Source organism: Ammospiza nelsoni, chromosome 7 (genome assembly GCF_027579445.1).
Source record: "Ammospiza nelsoni isolate bAmmNel1 chromosome 7, bAmmNel1.pri, whole genome shotgun sequence".
Taxonomy (NCBI): Eukaryota; Metazoa; Chordata; class Aves; order Passeriformes; family Passerellidae; genus Ammospiza; species Ammospiza nelsoni.
The window spans coordinates 26675315-26691451 of record NC_080639.1 but is presented as its reverse complement, the minus strand read 5'-3'; the positions used below and the strand labels follow the sequence as shown (position 1 = coordinate 26691451).

At 39.4% G+C, this 16137-nt stretch overlaps 1 protein-coding gene across 1 annotated transcript in view; it reads left to right on the top strand.

Annotated features, from left to right (window-relative positions):
- Positions 1 to 16137, top strand: part of CNTNAP5 (contactin associated protein family member 5) — a 270547-nt gene that overhangs the window by 243399 nt on the left and 11011 nt on the right. Inside the window, exons 20-22 of the mRNA XM_059476246.1 lie at positions 2339 to 2469; positions 3937 to 4021; positions 13537 to 13755. Of these exons, the coding sequence (XP_059332229.1) occupies positions 2339 to 2469; positions 3937 to 4021; positions 13537 to 13755 (435 nt within the window). The remainder of the gene's footprint in view (positions 1 to 2338; positions 2470 to 3936; positions 4022 to 13536; positions 13756 to 16137) is intronic.

The window sequence follows — 16137 nt, the reverse complement described above, 5'->3', positions numbered from 1 at the left end:
TTTTGAAGAGCAGCTGTCCATAAAAAGAGTTGCCACTGGAACTCAAAGCAATTTGACAAAATAAAATTCCATTCACCGATCTCTTTACATGATTTAATGTGAAATTGCACCACTTTAGAAAGTAAGATCTGTTCTCAATGGATGCCAAGAGCCTCCTCCATTGTCTCCCAAAAAATGGAACAGATGGTTTCTGGTTTAAAATCACTGCTTCTGTGACAAAGTCAATGGGTAAATCCCTGTTTGCTGCAGCTGAGAGCCTGGATAGACTGCATGTCATGCTGGCTCCCTTTGAGCACAGATGTGCTGGTTGTTGTTGTTGATCACCTGCATACACCTGCATACATAATTATAATTTTATACACATGTGTGTTCATAGCCTTCAAAAAGAGCAGAGAAGTTTTTTTCTTCACATTTACTAACTTAAGGTCACAGACCACACTCAAGCCCTGTTCCATTTTGTGCTTTACATCCCTTTCAAAGGCTCCAGGTAAGAGACAGCCTATAAAGAGCTTCTGCTGAGACATGAATTTTAGTTTGGACCAGTCTGTTAGACTACCATATCTTAGTTCCAGTTTACTCTGTGTGGTGATCTTGGCTGTGGTGTCAGGGTCAGTCAACCTTTCTGCTTTCTATCAGCTCTCCCAGTGCCCAGAGCAAATCTGAAGAACTTCCCTGCATTGGGCTTCTTTTCTCATGTATTTCTAAGTGTTTCTAAGATGTTTACACTGTTAATCCCTGTTGATGCATCTTCCACTCAGTACCAGATAATGTGATGGTGATTTAGTTTGGACCTTTGAGTGTGACAGTCATGGTGATAGACAGCACCTCCTTGCCCTCACTATGCAATGAGGGCTGGGAGCTCTTCACTATGGTTTGGGGCAGCTGAATTGGGACCTATAATATCACACTGAATAATTTAGCAGCTTTTACTGACCTTGATGTCTTCACAAATTCCCCTCTAATGTCCATAGCTATGTGTGAGAATTTAAATGCTTTTCATCATTTTTTTTTTCATTTTCACTTTAAAATTTCTCCTGGTCCAGCAGACTTCTCAATCAGCTAAAATGCCTTCATCCTAGAAGTTCATTCTCATTTTCCCTCTTGATTTTGAAAGCTTTTTTTCTATCCTACAAATCCCAGAGAGTGTCAGTGCTCATCTGGGACATACTGAATTTTGTAAAACTTTTTTTTTTTTAAGTGCAGCTCTTAGGAGGAAAACATCCTGGCAAGATAAATGGAGGGGGAATGATCTTAACTGGAGTAGGTATTCCATCTTGAATGGCTACCAACTTCACTGTGAGGTGTGTAGAGGTGGAAAAATTCCTGACAATTTTCAGAGCAGGGAATAAATGCAGGACCGTTTCTCAGGGTTGGGGTGCTGTCAGCATTTATTTTCTCTTTGGGGACAGTTTAAAACAGCAATAGAAAAGCTTTTGAACTATACAGTACTACAGTTCCATGAATTTTGGTTGCTGATGCATAAAAAGAGTTCAGAAATTTTAAGATATTTTTTTCTTTGCTACTTAATTCCCAGAAAAGTATGCTTGAAAGGATTTTACCAGAATAGATCCTTTTTCTTTTAGATTATGCCATATGTAGCTCCATGTGTGTATATATCTATATCATCTATATCTATCTATATGTATAATCTGTACACATTTCCTGTAGTCATTTGATTGAAGGATTCCTCATTTCCTTGTGCATTTTGTTTTGTTACAGTACTGTTATTTATCAGAAGTCACAGTGCTTATTTTGATAGCAAGACTGAATGAGATGTTTAGCATTCATTTTTATATGAATTACATTAATTCCTTGAAATATGTTAGAAGTAAAGGTACTTCTTTATTTCATATAACTGATAACGTGAGTACAAGATTTTAACTGTTTGGAATTATGTTATAATTCTTACTGTTGTCACTGTTACATCTGGATGAAAAGAAATTATAAAACCCCAGCATTATTAGTTTAGCAGAGCAGTGCAAGCCCTGTATGCCCTCTGCTGGAAGTGATCCCTTGCAGGATGATGTAGATCAGCTGTGGCAGTGCTCAGTGTCTGACCTGCAGACGGACACACTCGCCTTTGATATACTTAGTTACTCATTAAGTTATGTGTTTCCATAGCAGTTTGTTAACCCAGTAGGAAGGAAAGCTCCTCCAGTGCATTATTTTCTTCACACTTTTCATTACAGCTTGAACTCTTTCAACCTTCTTCTTGACTTATTAACCTTGTTACTCCATAGCAATAAAAAGAAAATTAGTTATTGGTTGTGGAAAGTTATTGAATGATATCACATCACTGACACGGGTTTTATATGTACAATTTTTCTCTGCTTTTAAGGAAGTTTACAGGTCCGATACAAGCTGAGTAAGGATGGGCTCCTCATTTTCACCATTGACTCTGGAAATTTTGCCAACCGAGAGCTGCACCGTGTGAAGATTAACAGGGAAGGGAGAGAGCTCGTCATTCAGGTATGGCACAGCTTGTGCTGGGTGGCAAATAACACTGCAGGCCACAGACACTGGCACAGGTAGCCCAGAGAAGTTGTGGATTCCCCTCTCTGGAAGTGTTCAAGGCCAGGTTGCTCTGAGAACCTGTCAGTGGGTGCTGTCCCTGTGCACAGCAAGAGGGCTGGAACAAGATGGTCTTTAAGGTCCCTTCCTGCCCAAGCCATTGTATGATTTATGAATTCTGGGAATCAGACTCCCTGATCTCAGTGCCTGATCACTGGCAGGAGGCAAAGGTTTCACACTCATCCTGCAGCAGAACAGCCCTGTAGCTTCAAGCAGAGCTCCATCTGGACCCTCAAAGAGTGCCCAACAGTGGTGTTTTCCATTGAAAGGTCTTCCCTTGCTTCTGACAAAATGAGAATTAGGAAACACCTTTGGCCAGAAGTTCATCTGGACCACTGGAGTGGTTCTGGGGCTTAGGAATGTCTGTGTGATCTGTAGTCTCCATTGAAACACACAGTAGGGATCATGGAAAAGCTGCAAAAGGGAGAAAAAAAGCTGAGGAATTCAATTTTGGTTAGGGTATGTTTCCCAAAGGAGAATGTGACCCCAGCTGCCTTATCCTCTCACAGAAAAGGAAAAGCTGAGGGAATGCAGGGTGCAGTCAGCATGTACATGGCAGTGCCCTATCCTAGAAACTGGAAGCAAGCCATGCTGAGTGTGACAACCTCAAGAGGGACAAAACCCCTCCTCTGCCTTGTTCCCCTGCATCACCTGTTTTTCCAAGGTAGGGAGAGGAGGACCACCTTGCTGCTCCTTCTGCTTTTCTTCTAAGGCTAATTATAGCCATCCATATTGCAAAACAGGTTGGCTAGATCTGGGCAAAAATCATTTAACATGGAAGGGTGGCAGAGTCTATAGAGAGGTTGTATCTTAAGGGATAGAATGAAAAGATAGAAACACACAGCAGTGTATTTTTTTCTCTCTACAGTTTCCATCTCTGGGTGGTAAAATCACACATCACACAACTACAGTGGGTAGGCCTCATTATCTAAGAAGAAGGGTTATGCTAAAAGCCAGGGTTTTCTCCAAGTACCAGTCTTCTATTGTCTGCTGCTCTGTGGTTTTCTTCTGTGCAGAACTAATTCTTCAGAATACATTTCTAGAGTGGCCTCCTTTGAGTGTATTTTGAAGTGACTAGACATGGATTTTGGGAAGCAGGGGGATTTCAGGGTCAAACATTTTGAGCTTTTCTGCAGGGGAAGTTTCTTCAAAGTCCTTTATATGACTATTCTGGTATACCTTTCAGCTTCTCATGCTAAAATCAAAGCACATCCACTTTGCTATCTTTAGAAACTGAATCACGCTTGGGGGCAGAATTAACAGATTGGCAGCTGAGAACATTCCCAGAAGTTTGCAATGAGTACAATGAGATCTAGAGGTGTCCATGTGCTGTTGTACTGAAGTAATTTTATTGACCTTTTCCAGGTTGATCAAGTTCTCAAACTCAAACACAACTTTTCTGAGATTGATTTCAAGGCCATTAAGTCACTCACCTTGGGCAAGGTCACAGGTAGGTTCTACTAAATATACTCCTGAGATGTTGCAATGCTGGAATTAGTCTGTGCTGTGTGTTGGGTTTTTGATAGAATTGGGGGTTTGTTTGGATGGTTTTTGCTGGAAGAGTTGGCCTGAACATTCCAGTAGTCTATTTATATATCTCATCAATGCAAAACTTTGGCAGCTTTACTTGTTTGCATCGATAGCAATATTAAGTGCTCCGACTGCTCCCTCCAGTGAAGTGATTCATACAGCCTCTGTGGCTGCACAGGGCAGCATCTTAGCCTAATGATACCATTTTGCTGACTGCAGCTTCCTCCTCTCCAGCCATTTCTGTTTCCTAATGATAAGAACAGCACAATGGAGCCTTCATCCTCTCTGCCCTTTTTTTCACTGCCAGTCTTTTTCCATTTGAATTCTGCAAGGAATATTGCACATAGCACTTAGGCCACAATTCTGCATGTTCTGTACATGTTTCCTTGATCTTTACTTCTCCACAGTAGAAAGCCATTACAAGCCCTGGAAAACCCTGCCTGAAATTTAGAAAATAGAACTGCTCCTTTTTATTGTCAAGTATGTCATATTCCTTTATATTAGAGTCTTGTTCTTTCACAGGAAGATTCTAAATACAACCTTCTTTACAGACATTTCAGTCCTTTGTTCAAATTGGACCTCCGTATCAAGCCTGACATCTGAGTCACCATGCAATTTTATATGTTTCATTATTAGCACACGAGGCCTGTGGGACTGGCAGCTAGACAGGCTCTACAGACATCCCCTGGTGCCTGCTTGTGGAGTGTAACTCTGGAGAGTGATAATAGTGCATTCTGCATCGTGTTTAATTAAGTAGATTAAGAGCAGGACCTGATTATCCCCTTAGTTATATATAATGGGTTTTTTTTTCAGAATGCAGCCGCCTTCCAAGCCTTTGTGGACAGGTTTGGGAACCTGACAGTTTTCAGCCCACTTCAGAGCTAAGCTAAAATTCCAACTTTGTCAACATCTAGCTGTAGTGCTAAAAATCTAAAAGAACATTATTCATCCCGACCTCTACCTAAAACTCAAGCTATAGACACCAAATCAATAAAGCAAGGATTTTTTTTTACCAGAAAGATGGAAGGTAGCACAAAGCCCTTCAAAAATGTAGCCAGAAAGCTGACATAGTGCAGCTCAGCATTATGGAGAGAAAGTAGGTTGAGTCACAAAAATATTAACTTCACAAGTGCAAATTGTTGCAAAGCCAAAAAGCCCAGGTGTATCTCCAAAGGTCAGCCATTCAGTTCCACTGAACACCATTGACTTTTACACTTCCTTTATTTCTGTCTTGCCCCAAAGTTTATTGGGGTTTTGTTTTAGTATAACAATAGTTCATATTCTGTAATGGCACTAAAGCCATAAGCTTGGCCATCCAGGTGGTCAAATACTATTGCCATACTGGAAATGACACAATGCATCCCAGCAAGTCACTTTAATTCCTGCTTAATCCTAATCCCAGTTTCTTTTACATATGTTACGTGAATTTCCCCAAACTGTTTCTTCTGTATTAGGATTTAATTTTCCAGGTTTTATCCCACAGCTGTAGCTATGCTGAGTCCTTGTGCCCTCAGAAAATTACTGACCTTCCTCAGTCTTCTCCCTCCAGGATAAACACTCCCAGCTCTATCAATCCTCTCTTCACAGGAGAGATGCTCTGGTCCCTAAATCACCTTTGCAGCCCTTCACTGAACTCACTCCAGTAAATCCATGCTTTCCTCCCACTGGGAAGCTGTCTCTCTCTGCAAAGCTGCTTACCAGCTGCTCAGCCCCAAACCAGTGCTGCTGGATGGGGTTCTTTCTAAACCAAGTGCAGATCTTCCCATTTCCCTTGCTGAAATGCAGTGTTCTTGTTTTCTCATTCCACCAGCTTGTCAACATCCCTCTGAATGGTTACACAACCATCTGGTCTACCAACTGCTCTCCACCATGTTTTATCTTCTCCAAACTTACTCAGGTTACACATTATTCCATGATGGAAAGAAATAAAACCAAACCAGAAATTTCCTACTGCTGCAATGTTAAGAGTATTGCTTTGTTGTACAAAGAGGAGAGCTAGACATTGTCATTTTGGGGCTGTGGAACTTACATAAGTATGTTAAATCATTATTTATCCTGGTGTATGGATAAAATGTTGACTATAGCTTCTTTTAGTGATGGCTCACCAGGTGAATATGGGTGACTTAATCCAGTATCTGCCAAGTTTTTCCTTCTCACTGCTCATGCCCTCAGCAAAGCATAAAGCTTCCAGAGGCATGTGATGCTTTGGAGTAGACGTAGGCTTCCTGTAGTGTTTATTTTGGATGCCACTGGGGTTGCACACCTAAAGGCATTCATTAGAAAATTTAAGTTCTACTGAAAGAGAACCCTGTAAAAGATTTTCTGTTCTACATGTCCTACATATCCATGCTATAATCTTCTAAAAATATGTCTCTCTTCTTTCCTGTCACATTCCTGCTCATTTGTCTGCTCTAACAGCCTCATCCTGGCTGCCTAATCAGATGATTATACCACCTTCTTTTTTGATTCCACCATTAATTTTCCACTGACTGGGAAATCTCAAAGAGGTCCTCCAGCAGGACATCATGAAAGCCTGAAACTCCTTCCTCACCAGATTTTCTTATGATAGCCATTTCAGCACAGCTGGAACTTTTGAAAAGCGCACTTTTATAAAATGACCAGTTTTTTAAATAATAGTGTTTCCCCTGCTTCTACGCCTCCCCACCCCAGCCCCATTACACCTTCTTTAGGTACTTACACTCCAATATTTTTTATCCTTTTCAAACTGGCTATGTTTTTTTCCAATGGCTGCCTGTGAATTCTAGGGGGGAAAAACCCTCTGTTTTAGGCAGAGGAGTCTCACCTCGAATTGAAAGCATAGGGACAGTCACTCTGCCACAGACTACTTGAATGACCTTGGGTAAGCCATTTATGTGCAGATATAAAGGTAAGCAGGCATTTTATTCCCACTGGAACCAGTCTGAGCTTTACTATCTCCCTTCTCTATCAGTAAAGCATAGATAATAGAACAGCGCTGTATCAGAGGGGTGCTGGGAGGATAAAAGCATTAAAGGCTGTGAGCTCTTCAGATACACAGTAATGGGACCATATAGCTGCCTTGGAAAGATCAATCTAAATATAAGTGTGGCTTTGAAGACAAGGGAGTAAAAGGAAGCATCATTCAAGTAGCCAGCAGATGTCTGTTGAATTCATCCTCGCTGTACCCAACAGCAATAGGAAAATATTATTATCTTGTAGTTTGTTGTCATTTTTACTTCACAAATATAGAGTCAGGACACAAAAGGACCTATCCAAAGTTCATTGGTATCAATGGGAGTTTTTCCATGGATTTTAGTGAGTACTGGCTTCAGGCCCCAAGTGGGTCATACACTTTATGGCAAAGCCTCAGTGAAATTTTAACCAGAGTCCCAGTTCATTTACTTTAAGTGCTCCTTGCAGAGATCATACTGCTGTATTTAACCACATGAACATCCTGACCTAACTGTGAGGCTGGCTCTGCTTTGAGCAAGGGATTGAACTGCATGACCTTCAGAGGTGTCTTTGAACTTAAATTATTTTGTAATTCTCTGATCTCAGAGACACATTTGCATTTGTTTAGGTGTTGTCTACAAAAAGCTGTTATCCCAGTGGAAAATACAATTCATTTGTTTGCAGGTTTACTTTAATGAATCCTTGAAAACTTTTTACTGTGCCCTAACATGTCTAAATTTTTCACCATTATTGTCCCTGGGAAAAATGATCTCTGATGCAGAGAAGTGGATTTCATTGTTTGTGTATTTGTGTCTGTGCAATATTGTAGTTGTGTGGGGATACCAGAGTAAAAGGGTAGCACTGAAAGGATTCAAGACGATTTTGAAGAAAAAGGTTGCAAGTATTTCTGTAGAGCCTATTAGTGTTGAGCTAATTTATTTGTGTCTTCAAAGTGATCAATTAGCAGACCTTCCCACACTGGTAGCATAAATGATTGTGTATTCTAGCACAGGAACATGATATTTTTTATCTCTAAAAGCCTGAGCTAAAACACACTCAAGTTTCCACTGAGTCATTCAGCTTTGATATAAAGTGTACATAAAAGAAAGTTTATCTGGAAAGTAATTTTATTAAAATCATTATGTAGGTGCAGTACAATTCTTATGATTTCTACAATAGCTTTTCTTATTAAAAGTTCATGAGGAGAAAATGGAATCCGTACACTGAAGAGATCACAGAGCAGTTCATCCAAGAATATTATATAGGGGTAGATGATAATGGGATAATTAAATCACAAGGGGTAAATTGTCATTAACTCTGAAATACAAAAGTTGCCTTAAAGAATTACCTCCTTTTAGAGAGTTTCTATGAAAAATACTTAAGTCCGTTTTTTCTTCTACTTTCTTTTTTAAATGGAAAGACATTCCTGTTTTTAAGCTCATCATATCACAATTTATGGTTTAAACAATGCAATAATATCTGCAAGAGATATTGGCTGGACTCTTCTGGTGACTGCAAAGTTAATTTCTTTGCTTCAGACTCTTCTTGCCCGAAATACCTATTTCTTCGACCATATTGAGAACAAAGATCTCTTAGGTGAATTTTGGGTGCCTTTAGAAGTCATTGATTTTCCTCCTAGTAGCATAGTAAAGCATTAAGGAAAATGGAAATTACTACATGACATAGAAGACCAAGATGGCAAGCACCTAAATTAAGCAAATTTTGGCTACCCCAGGCAGTCCAAGGTCTAAGCTAATGCTATGAAGTCTCTATTGAAAAGAGGCCAGATCTATTCCAACTTTTTCCCCAGCAATATCATTTACCCTATGATCATAACACCATGCTTAATATTTAGGCAGACAGTGCTGCCTAATAGAGTCCAAGGTCATCTGCTTCTACCCAGAAATTTTATATTTAGACCGAATTCTTGCTACTTGAGTTGATTTTAGCTGTCTGCTTCTGGGACAAGCATATATTGTACATCAGTATATGCTTTTTGTACATCATCTCTCGATCTTCTTGCATATTTTCTTCTCTTTATAGATGTCTTCAGCCCATGCAGAATCACATAGGACTGGTTGTGTTGTGACAGATTAGGATTCACATGTCAAATATGACATGTTAACAAATTTCACATTGCAACTCCAAGTGCCTCATTTTCAATGATAAGCTGTCTCTGAGAAAACATAATAAATGCATGCCTTAAATTATCTCTGCAAAGCCTAATGAAACAAAAATCCTTAAATGTTACACTTGGCACAAAATTTTCAATTGCAACAAAACAATCTCAGGCTCATTGAGCTTGTTTGGGCATTCTGTTCATTCCTGGGGAGCCTCATGAGGAGAAGTGCCTTCACTTTGCTCTTGCTGCTCCTTGCTTTTTCAGAAGTGCTTGGGAAGGGCATTGCATGTCAGAAGCCTGTCCCTTGTTCAAATTCATCCTGTCAATAAGCAAGAGTCAAACTGGTTGACCTCAGTTGTTACCAGGAAAATCTTCTGTGGTTTTTTCTCCACTGTAATTGTGACAGACTCACACCAGGAAATTAGATTTTTCCATAGTTATATTTTTGGGTTCCAGGCTAACCCAAGATACACTTTCTGCCCTTTCTAACTGGATGATTGCTGTCAGCAATGTTTACTGAGATTGTTGATGGACACAGCAGCACATTTCTCAATGTACCTGCACAGTGCCTTGCAGTCAGCTCTTCTGAGACAGGTGCAGTGTATGGAGGCTACAAGTGTCTTTTACCTCAAGGTCGTGGCTTCAAATCTGGTGACAATGTCCAAGAAATAATCTTGCCAGTCCCGTTCAGCACTTTGGCAAAATGAGATTTAAGTTTCTGAGTGACATGAAAATAATGTTGATAAGGAAATAACAAAAATATATTTTAAAATGTTTATGTTCCTGTTTTACACAAGGATATCTTTAGAAAGAGGGTATTTTACCCACTCTCCCTGCACAAAAATAACACTTTTGATTTGTGTTTGATTCCAGTTACCTTGTCCTAGTTGTTATCATTTACTATGTCAATTTGCTGTTTCATTACTGAGCAGATTGATTCTTGGTCCTAGAGAATTCTCATGGAATTCTATTCATGATGAAAATTAATTTCCCATTACTGAGATACAAAGACTTAAAATTGCTTTATCTAAAATCTTAAAACAAGTGTGTTGTTTGTGGCAGAGGTTATAATGAAACATCAGGGGAACAGGATGTCTGATTTTCTGAATAGGAATAAATCAGCACATAAGTTATGTTGATACCTATAATATAGATACAATCTATAAAGTTTTAAAAATACAACCACATGTTAGACTTAATCCTTGTTGTTATGGAAAGCCATTGTAAATACATGGAAAACCAACATAAAGCTTGCTGAGCTGGGACATTGCAGGCAGCTTCCAGGGATCAGCTACAGGACCCAACAAGAAGCCAGGCCAACTTATGCACAATTCAGCAGATAAAGCTTAAAAATTACTTCCTAAATGTAGGGGTAAACTTAATTTGTGGAGAATGAGCAGTTAAATCACTAAAAGCTGAAAAAGATTGCCTTCTTATTCTCCATGTAGAAATTAGCCAAAATAACTTATTCTCCAGTGCTGGGAACAGAAATGAAATGCTAAAATGTCAGAAGATCAAAGCAAGCCATCAGCAGCAATTCAGTGTGATTTTCCAGACCAGTGAAATGCGTGGAAAGATTCCCAGCACTGCCAGGTCAGGGGAAGGCCACTGAAGTTTCTTATGACCTTGGCTGCAGCACAGACCACAGAATTTCACCGAGTTGCTTTTCTCACTGAGCACTGTGTCATATAGTGAAAACACCTTTTGGAAAAACATTTTATTGTGATGCAAAACCTGCAAAGGACAGAGCGTCCTTTCATGAGGCTTTCATCGAGCTAACCGTGTCATTATCACAGATTTACATTGTCCTCTCAAGAATTCAGAGGGCAGCACAAGTCGTTCAGAACCAGGTTGTGCAGCTTTCTTGTTGAGAACAGTGGAAGCCCTCCTTTCTGACAGACACTAGGCACCCACCAAAGCTCTATGATAAAGAAAACTGTATCTGAGGACTCTGGGGTTGTTTTTGGTTTGTTCTTTTGTTTTCTTTTTTTTTTTTTTTTTTCAAAATTCAGTCTTTCAACAACAAATCTCTGAGTTCTCATTCATGCAAAGCTTGCTTTGACAAAAGGCTCATGGAATTGGCCCTTGATGTAGCTCCTAAAAATGCCCACAAAAGTACTGACTTTTAGACTTTTCAAGCTAGTGTACCATGAGAGAGGAACACATTATTTCTTTAGGCTTTACTTTTTGTACACTGGGGTTGAACAGAGCAGCTTAGATTGCCTGGTTATAAAAGATACCAACCAATTCACCTTTTGTGTCAGAGCTAAGAAAACAATAAAGGCTGAGGGTAGGAATGTTTACAAAGGGCTTTATAAATTCAACAAAGATGGCAAATACTTTAAATCAGTCTTTTAGTATATACAAACCTTCTTGCAGGAACTTGGAAGCAATTCTTTGTCTGTTTTATAACATCCCAGCCAAAATCTCATTAAAAATCTGAATGCAGTCAATTCCTACATACTTTCAGAAGAACAAATGTGAATTTCTGCAAGATTGCAGGTTTTCCAGTGGCAAAGCCTCACTGTTTCCCTTCCCATCTTGCAGCTCAGAGGCTGTGCCCCTGACAGCTCTGCAAACTGAGCATTTCTCCTGTAAAGGCCCCTGGGAGGCCAAGCTGGTGCTGTACCTTGCTTTGCTGAGGAACAGCCACACTCTTCTGCGTTATACTTCCACAAAGACACTCAAACATAATTAGAAATCTTTCTCAGCTAATTCCCTCTGGGTGCATGGCATAACAGTCACAGATTTTGAGCACAAAAATAATGTGTGATTTGGACTGGCTTTGTGATTTTTTTCTGTATTTTCTTACACAAAAAAAGAAATTTATATAATTAAAATAGCAATTTCAGCTTTGAGAGAAGGTGCTTTTTTTCCCCTAAATCCTGACCACTTGTAGAACCATTGTATTTGAATAATAATGAAAAAATTTGACCTTATTTTAAAATTTACTATCTTATTCTTTGAAGATTTGAAAAAAAACTTGAGAAGCAAGGAGCCCTTATTTCCCAATGCCATTGGAAGTATTCCCAAGACTTCCAATGCTAGAAGGTTGGGGTTTTTTTCCATTAGCAGGTATTTTTTAAGACTTTGAATAAGTTTTTATACTGTATCTGTGTGCATTTGTAGGCTTTTTTCTTGTTTGATTGACCTAGATATAAAGCGCATCATGTTTGAGACCTCTGAGCAGCATGAGTTTCAATTTCTGGAAAGTAAATAATGTGAGTTTGGAGAAAATAGAAAATGGCTTCACTGTCCTTCCCTGACTTTCCCAAACAATCTTTGATACTAAAACTTAGATATAAAAACTTTTGGAAGTAAATTTTTTACTGTGAAGGTGGAACATTGGAACAGGCTGCCCAAAGAAGTTTTGGATTCTCATCCCTGGAAGTGTTCAAGGCCAGCTTGGATGGGGCCCTGAGCAGCCAGGTCTAGTAAGAGGAGTGCCTGCCCATGGCAGGGGCTCGGAATGAGATGATCTTTAAGGTTGCTTCCAAACCAAACCATTCTATGATTATATAAAAAAACCCTTGCCTTTGATTTGCTTTCTCTATGTGAAATTTAACTGAATATGTACCAACAGATAAGTTATTTATGTTATTTTATCTGCAGGCTGGAAAATTACACAGCGATATTTGTTTTATTTTTGATTTAGATAAGCAACTGTATCATTTTACTCTTTATTTCATTAGTGAAATAGGACTAGTAGAGTGAGACCCTGTCTAATAATGGGAAGATTCTTAGGAATTTTGATAGTAAAAAAAAAAGCAGTAACATGAATAGATGCTTCAGAAAAATTGAATAATAAACTCTTGAAGAAGGATGGGAAGCTGAGGTAAAAAGCCATTCAGTGACAGGCCACAGAAAGTATTTTATGACAGAAAACACAGAGCAGGGTCTTTCATCCAAAGAGTGGAGGAGGCAGAATGCCTTGAACGTATGTTCCATATATGTGCAACTGATGCTGTTAGTAGATGCCAAAAAAAACTTAGAGTATCAGCCCTGGCATTCCGTGGTATTTAGTGTTGCTATTTTACTTAGTATTATTATTGTTGTTGTTGTTGGTTTTGTTGTTATTGCTATCATTGTGGTTAGTAGATATGACGTGCTAGATATTGTCCATTAGTAGAGAAAATGGATGAGGAAAAAAATTGCAGTGCAGGCTTTTGTGTGCAAAACAACTCAAGGTAAGTAGCATAATAAAGAAAGGACTTTGGGAACCTCATGGGTGAGTCCAGGGAGGACTCGTAGGCTGCTGAAGGGGAACCTGAACAGTTGAAATTGGATAGTAGATGTAAAAGGGGTGGGTAAGGCAAAAGAGGATTCATTTATTTAATGTCTTCCTAAAACAATTGCCAGAGTGTTTTTCTGTTGCACTGCAGACAGTTTGTCCCTGGACCCAGAAGTCTCCAAGGCAAATGCCTATGGTTTCACTGGCTGCCTGTCCTCTGTGCAGTACAACCACATCTCTCCCCTGAAGGCTGCCTTGCGCCACCCCAGCGTTGCTCCCGTGACTGTCCAAGGCTCCCTGACAGAATCCAGCTGTGCATCCATGATGGAAGCTGATGTGAACACAGCCACCACAATATATTCCTCATCAGGTGTGTCCTGCTGGGAGGGCATTGGGCAGGTTAAAGGATGCTGTAGAGTGAAGTTTCCTTCCTTTGTGCTGTAATGCAATTGTGACAGTATGAACAGTGGAACTGGGAAGTTCCCTTTTCTCTCAGAATCAGGAGTGTTGAGCATTGGCATAAGGATAAAGCCAGACTTTAAAAGTCATTGTTCTGAAACAATGTTTTCAGACTCAGTTTCTGGATTACCTAAAACATCCTAGAACAAAGTCCCTCAGCTGTAGTGGGAAAGCTTTGAAAGTTTGGTTATGCACCTGATTTGTCATTCCTGTCTACTCCAGATGATTCTGGTGCTGCAGATCTCAAAGGACAACCTAAATGTTACACAGATTCTGCATTCTAGTGGTGATAAAGCAATAGAAGTCATATAAAAAACAATTCAAATTTGTTTCTGCCCCAACAGAAATGAGCAAAAACTCTTGTACAAACCCCTTGGCATGTGTGACTTCCACTGAATGCTTGTACTTCATTCTCTCAGACTAAAGAGAGGGAGCACTACTTGAGCAGTACCAGCAAGATGATCCCAATTGTTTGTGTATCTTTTGCAGTCCTGAAGCTGTCCTCTGGGAATCTGAAGTGTTTTGCATATGTGAATTTGTATGCAGAGAGGGAAGCTGAGAGCAGCTGGAAGTGTTGTCACCATGAACAGGGACTATCAAGACGCTGCTTTAGTCACCAGTGGATGTGGCAGGATTCTTAATGACCAGAAAAGGGTACAGATTAAAGGCTGGGTTTTGCCCCTTGACCTATAAAGCAACTTTCTCCTTTCTGATAACAAATAAAACTCTAGTTTAGATCATAATACAATTCCTTTCACATTTGTACTTACATCAAATCCCCATTTCCTGCAGTTTTTGCCTAAGATGTTCAGCAGAAAACAAATGATGCTATTAGCATTCTGCACAGGAAAAAGGCTGCTGATTACTCTGGAGAGTGGCTGCCAGTGTGCATGTGCTCCTCCCCAGCCCCCACTTCTTTCTCACTGCCTCCAGTTGTCTGAGGTGTCTGCTGTGATGCACAGACAAATGTGAGCCCCGAATGGGCAATGATACTGAAAATATGAACTCTTTGCCCTGTGATCTGTCACCTCAATGATCTAATTTTTCTAAGATTTTAGAAAGCACTAAAACCTGAGGCTCAGAACTTCAGGGCAGAACACAGAGCAGAATGTAGCATTTGAACTTAAATATTTAAAGCATACAATTAGTTGCACTCTATTGTTAAGGTTAAGCACTGTTGCATCAGAAATGCAGAATTATTATAAAAACTTATGCCTGTCTTGGCACTCTGTGCTCTAAAATATGATTTCCCCTCAATGTGATGAATTATCTGACATTCCAGTCTCACTATTCACACTGGATTTGATTAAAGCCTGAATAAGAGCTTTAGAACAAGTGAGCTCTGAAGACTTCATATCTTTATATGCTAAAGTAAAAGCAATGGGTGGTTGATTCTTGTTTAAAAAAAATTCCAATTTGTAGCAAATTATAATTTCTATAGATGTACTTGAGCATTACATTTTCACATGCAAAGGACACATTTTAAGAAATAAAAAGAAAACAGAGTCAAGGATTAACTTTCAAATTTAGTGTTCATATCTCAATTCATCACTTCCCATTTCTCATTTTTGAATGTCTGTGAAGAAAAAATAGAACTTCAAAGGAGGCTGTACATGTCTATGTCAATATTCTAATGTGCAGATACAACAAAAAAGCCCACTAGGAAAACTCTTTAAGTGTGTGAAAAAAGCCTTCTATATTCGTAACTTGAAACAATTGAAGCTGTTTCCTTCAGAAAGGAATACTTGTGTTCAAAAAAGTTTCCTCCAGACAGATATGGAATAAAATCCATTCACAGATCTGAACACACTTCTTCTGATGAGGAGGCACAAAATGAGAGGTGGCTTACTGTGGTTTTTGATTTTTAACAAAGATCTGCAGATCACCTTCTTCCTCGCTGAGGCACGTGTAAAGATCTTGTTATTTTGAAATCTGTATTGATGGTATAGAGATAATAGACTTTTCCTGTGGTATTTTTCTTAATGTTAAACTGCTGTAAAAATTACAGAGGAGATTAAGGTGTGTGAATGGTAGAGTCTTGAGCTGCCTGTCTCCTGAGAGCAGCTCTTCAAGCATTTAAAGTTTAAAAAAAATGTCAGATACTTTCATTAAGTCTGGAACTACACAGAAAATATTTGCTTCTGAAATGCACCTTAAACAGTGAAGTTCTGTCTCACTGTGCTCATTGTGCCGAACCTGGTATTTCCAAACAAGCTCTGACTGGCTAGGGATATGCCAGGACAGCCTGGGCTGTAGCAACTATGAGATGGTGAAGTTGAGGATCCTCAGAGGA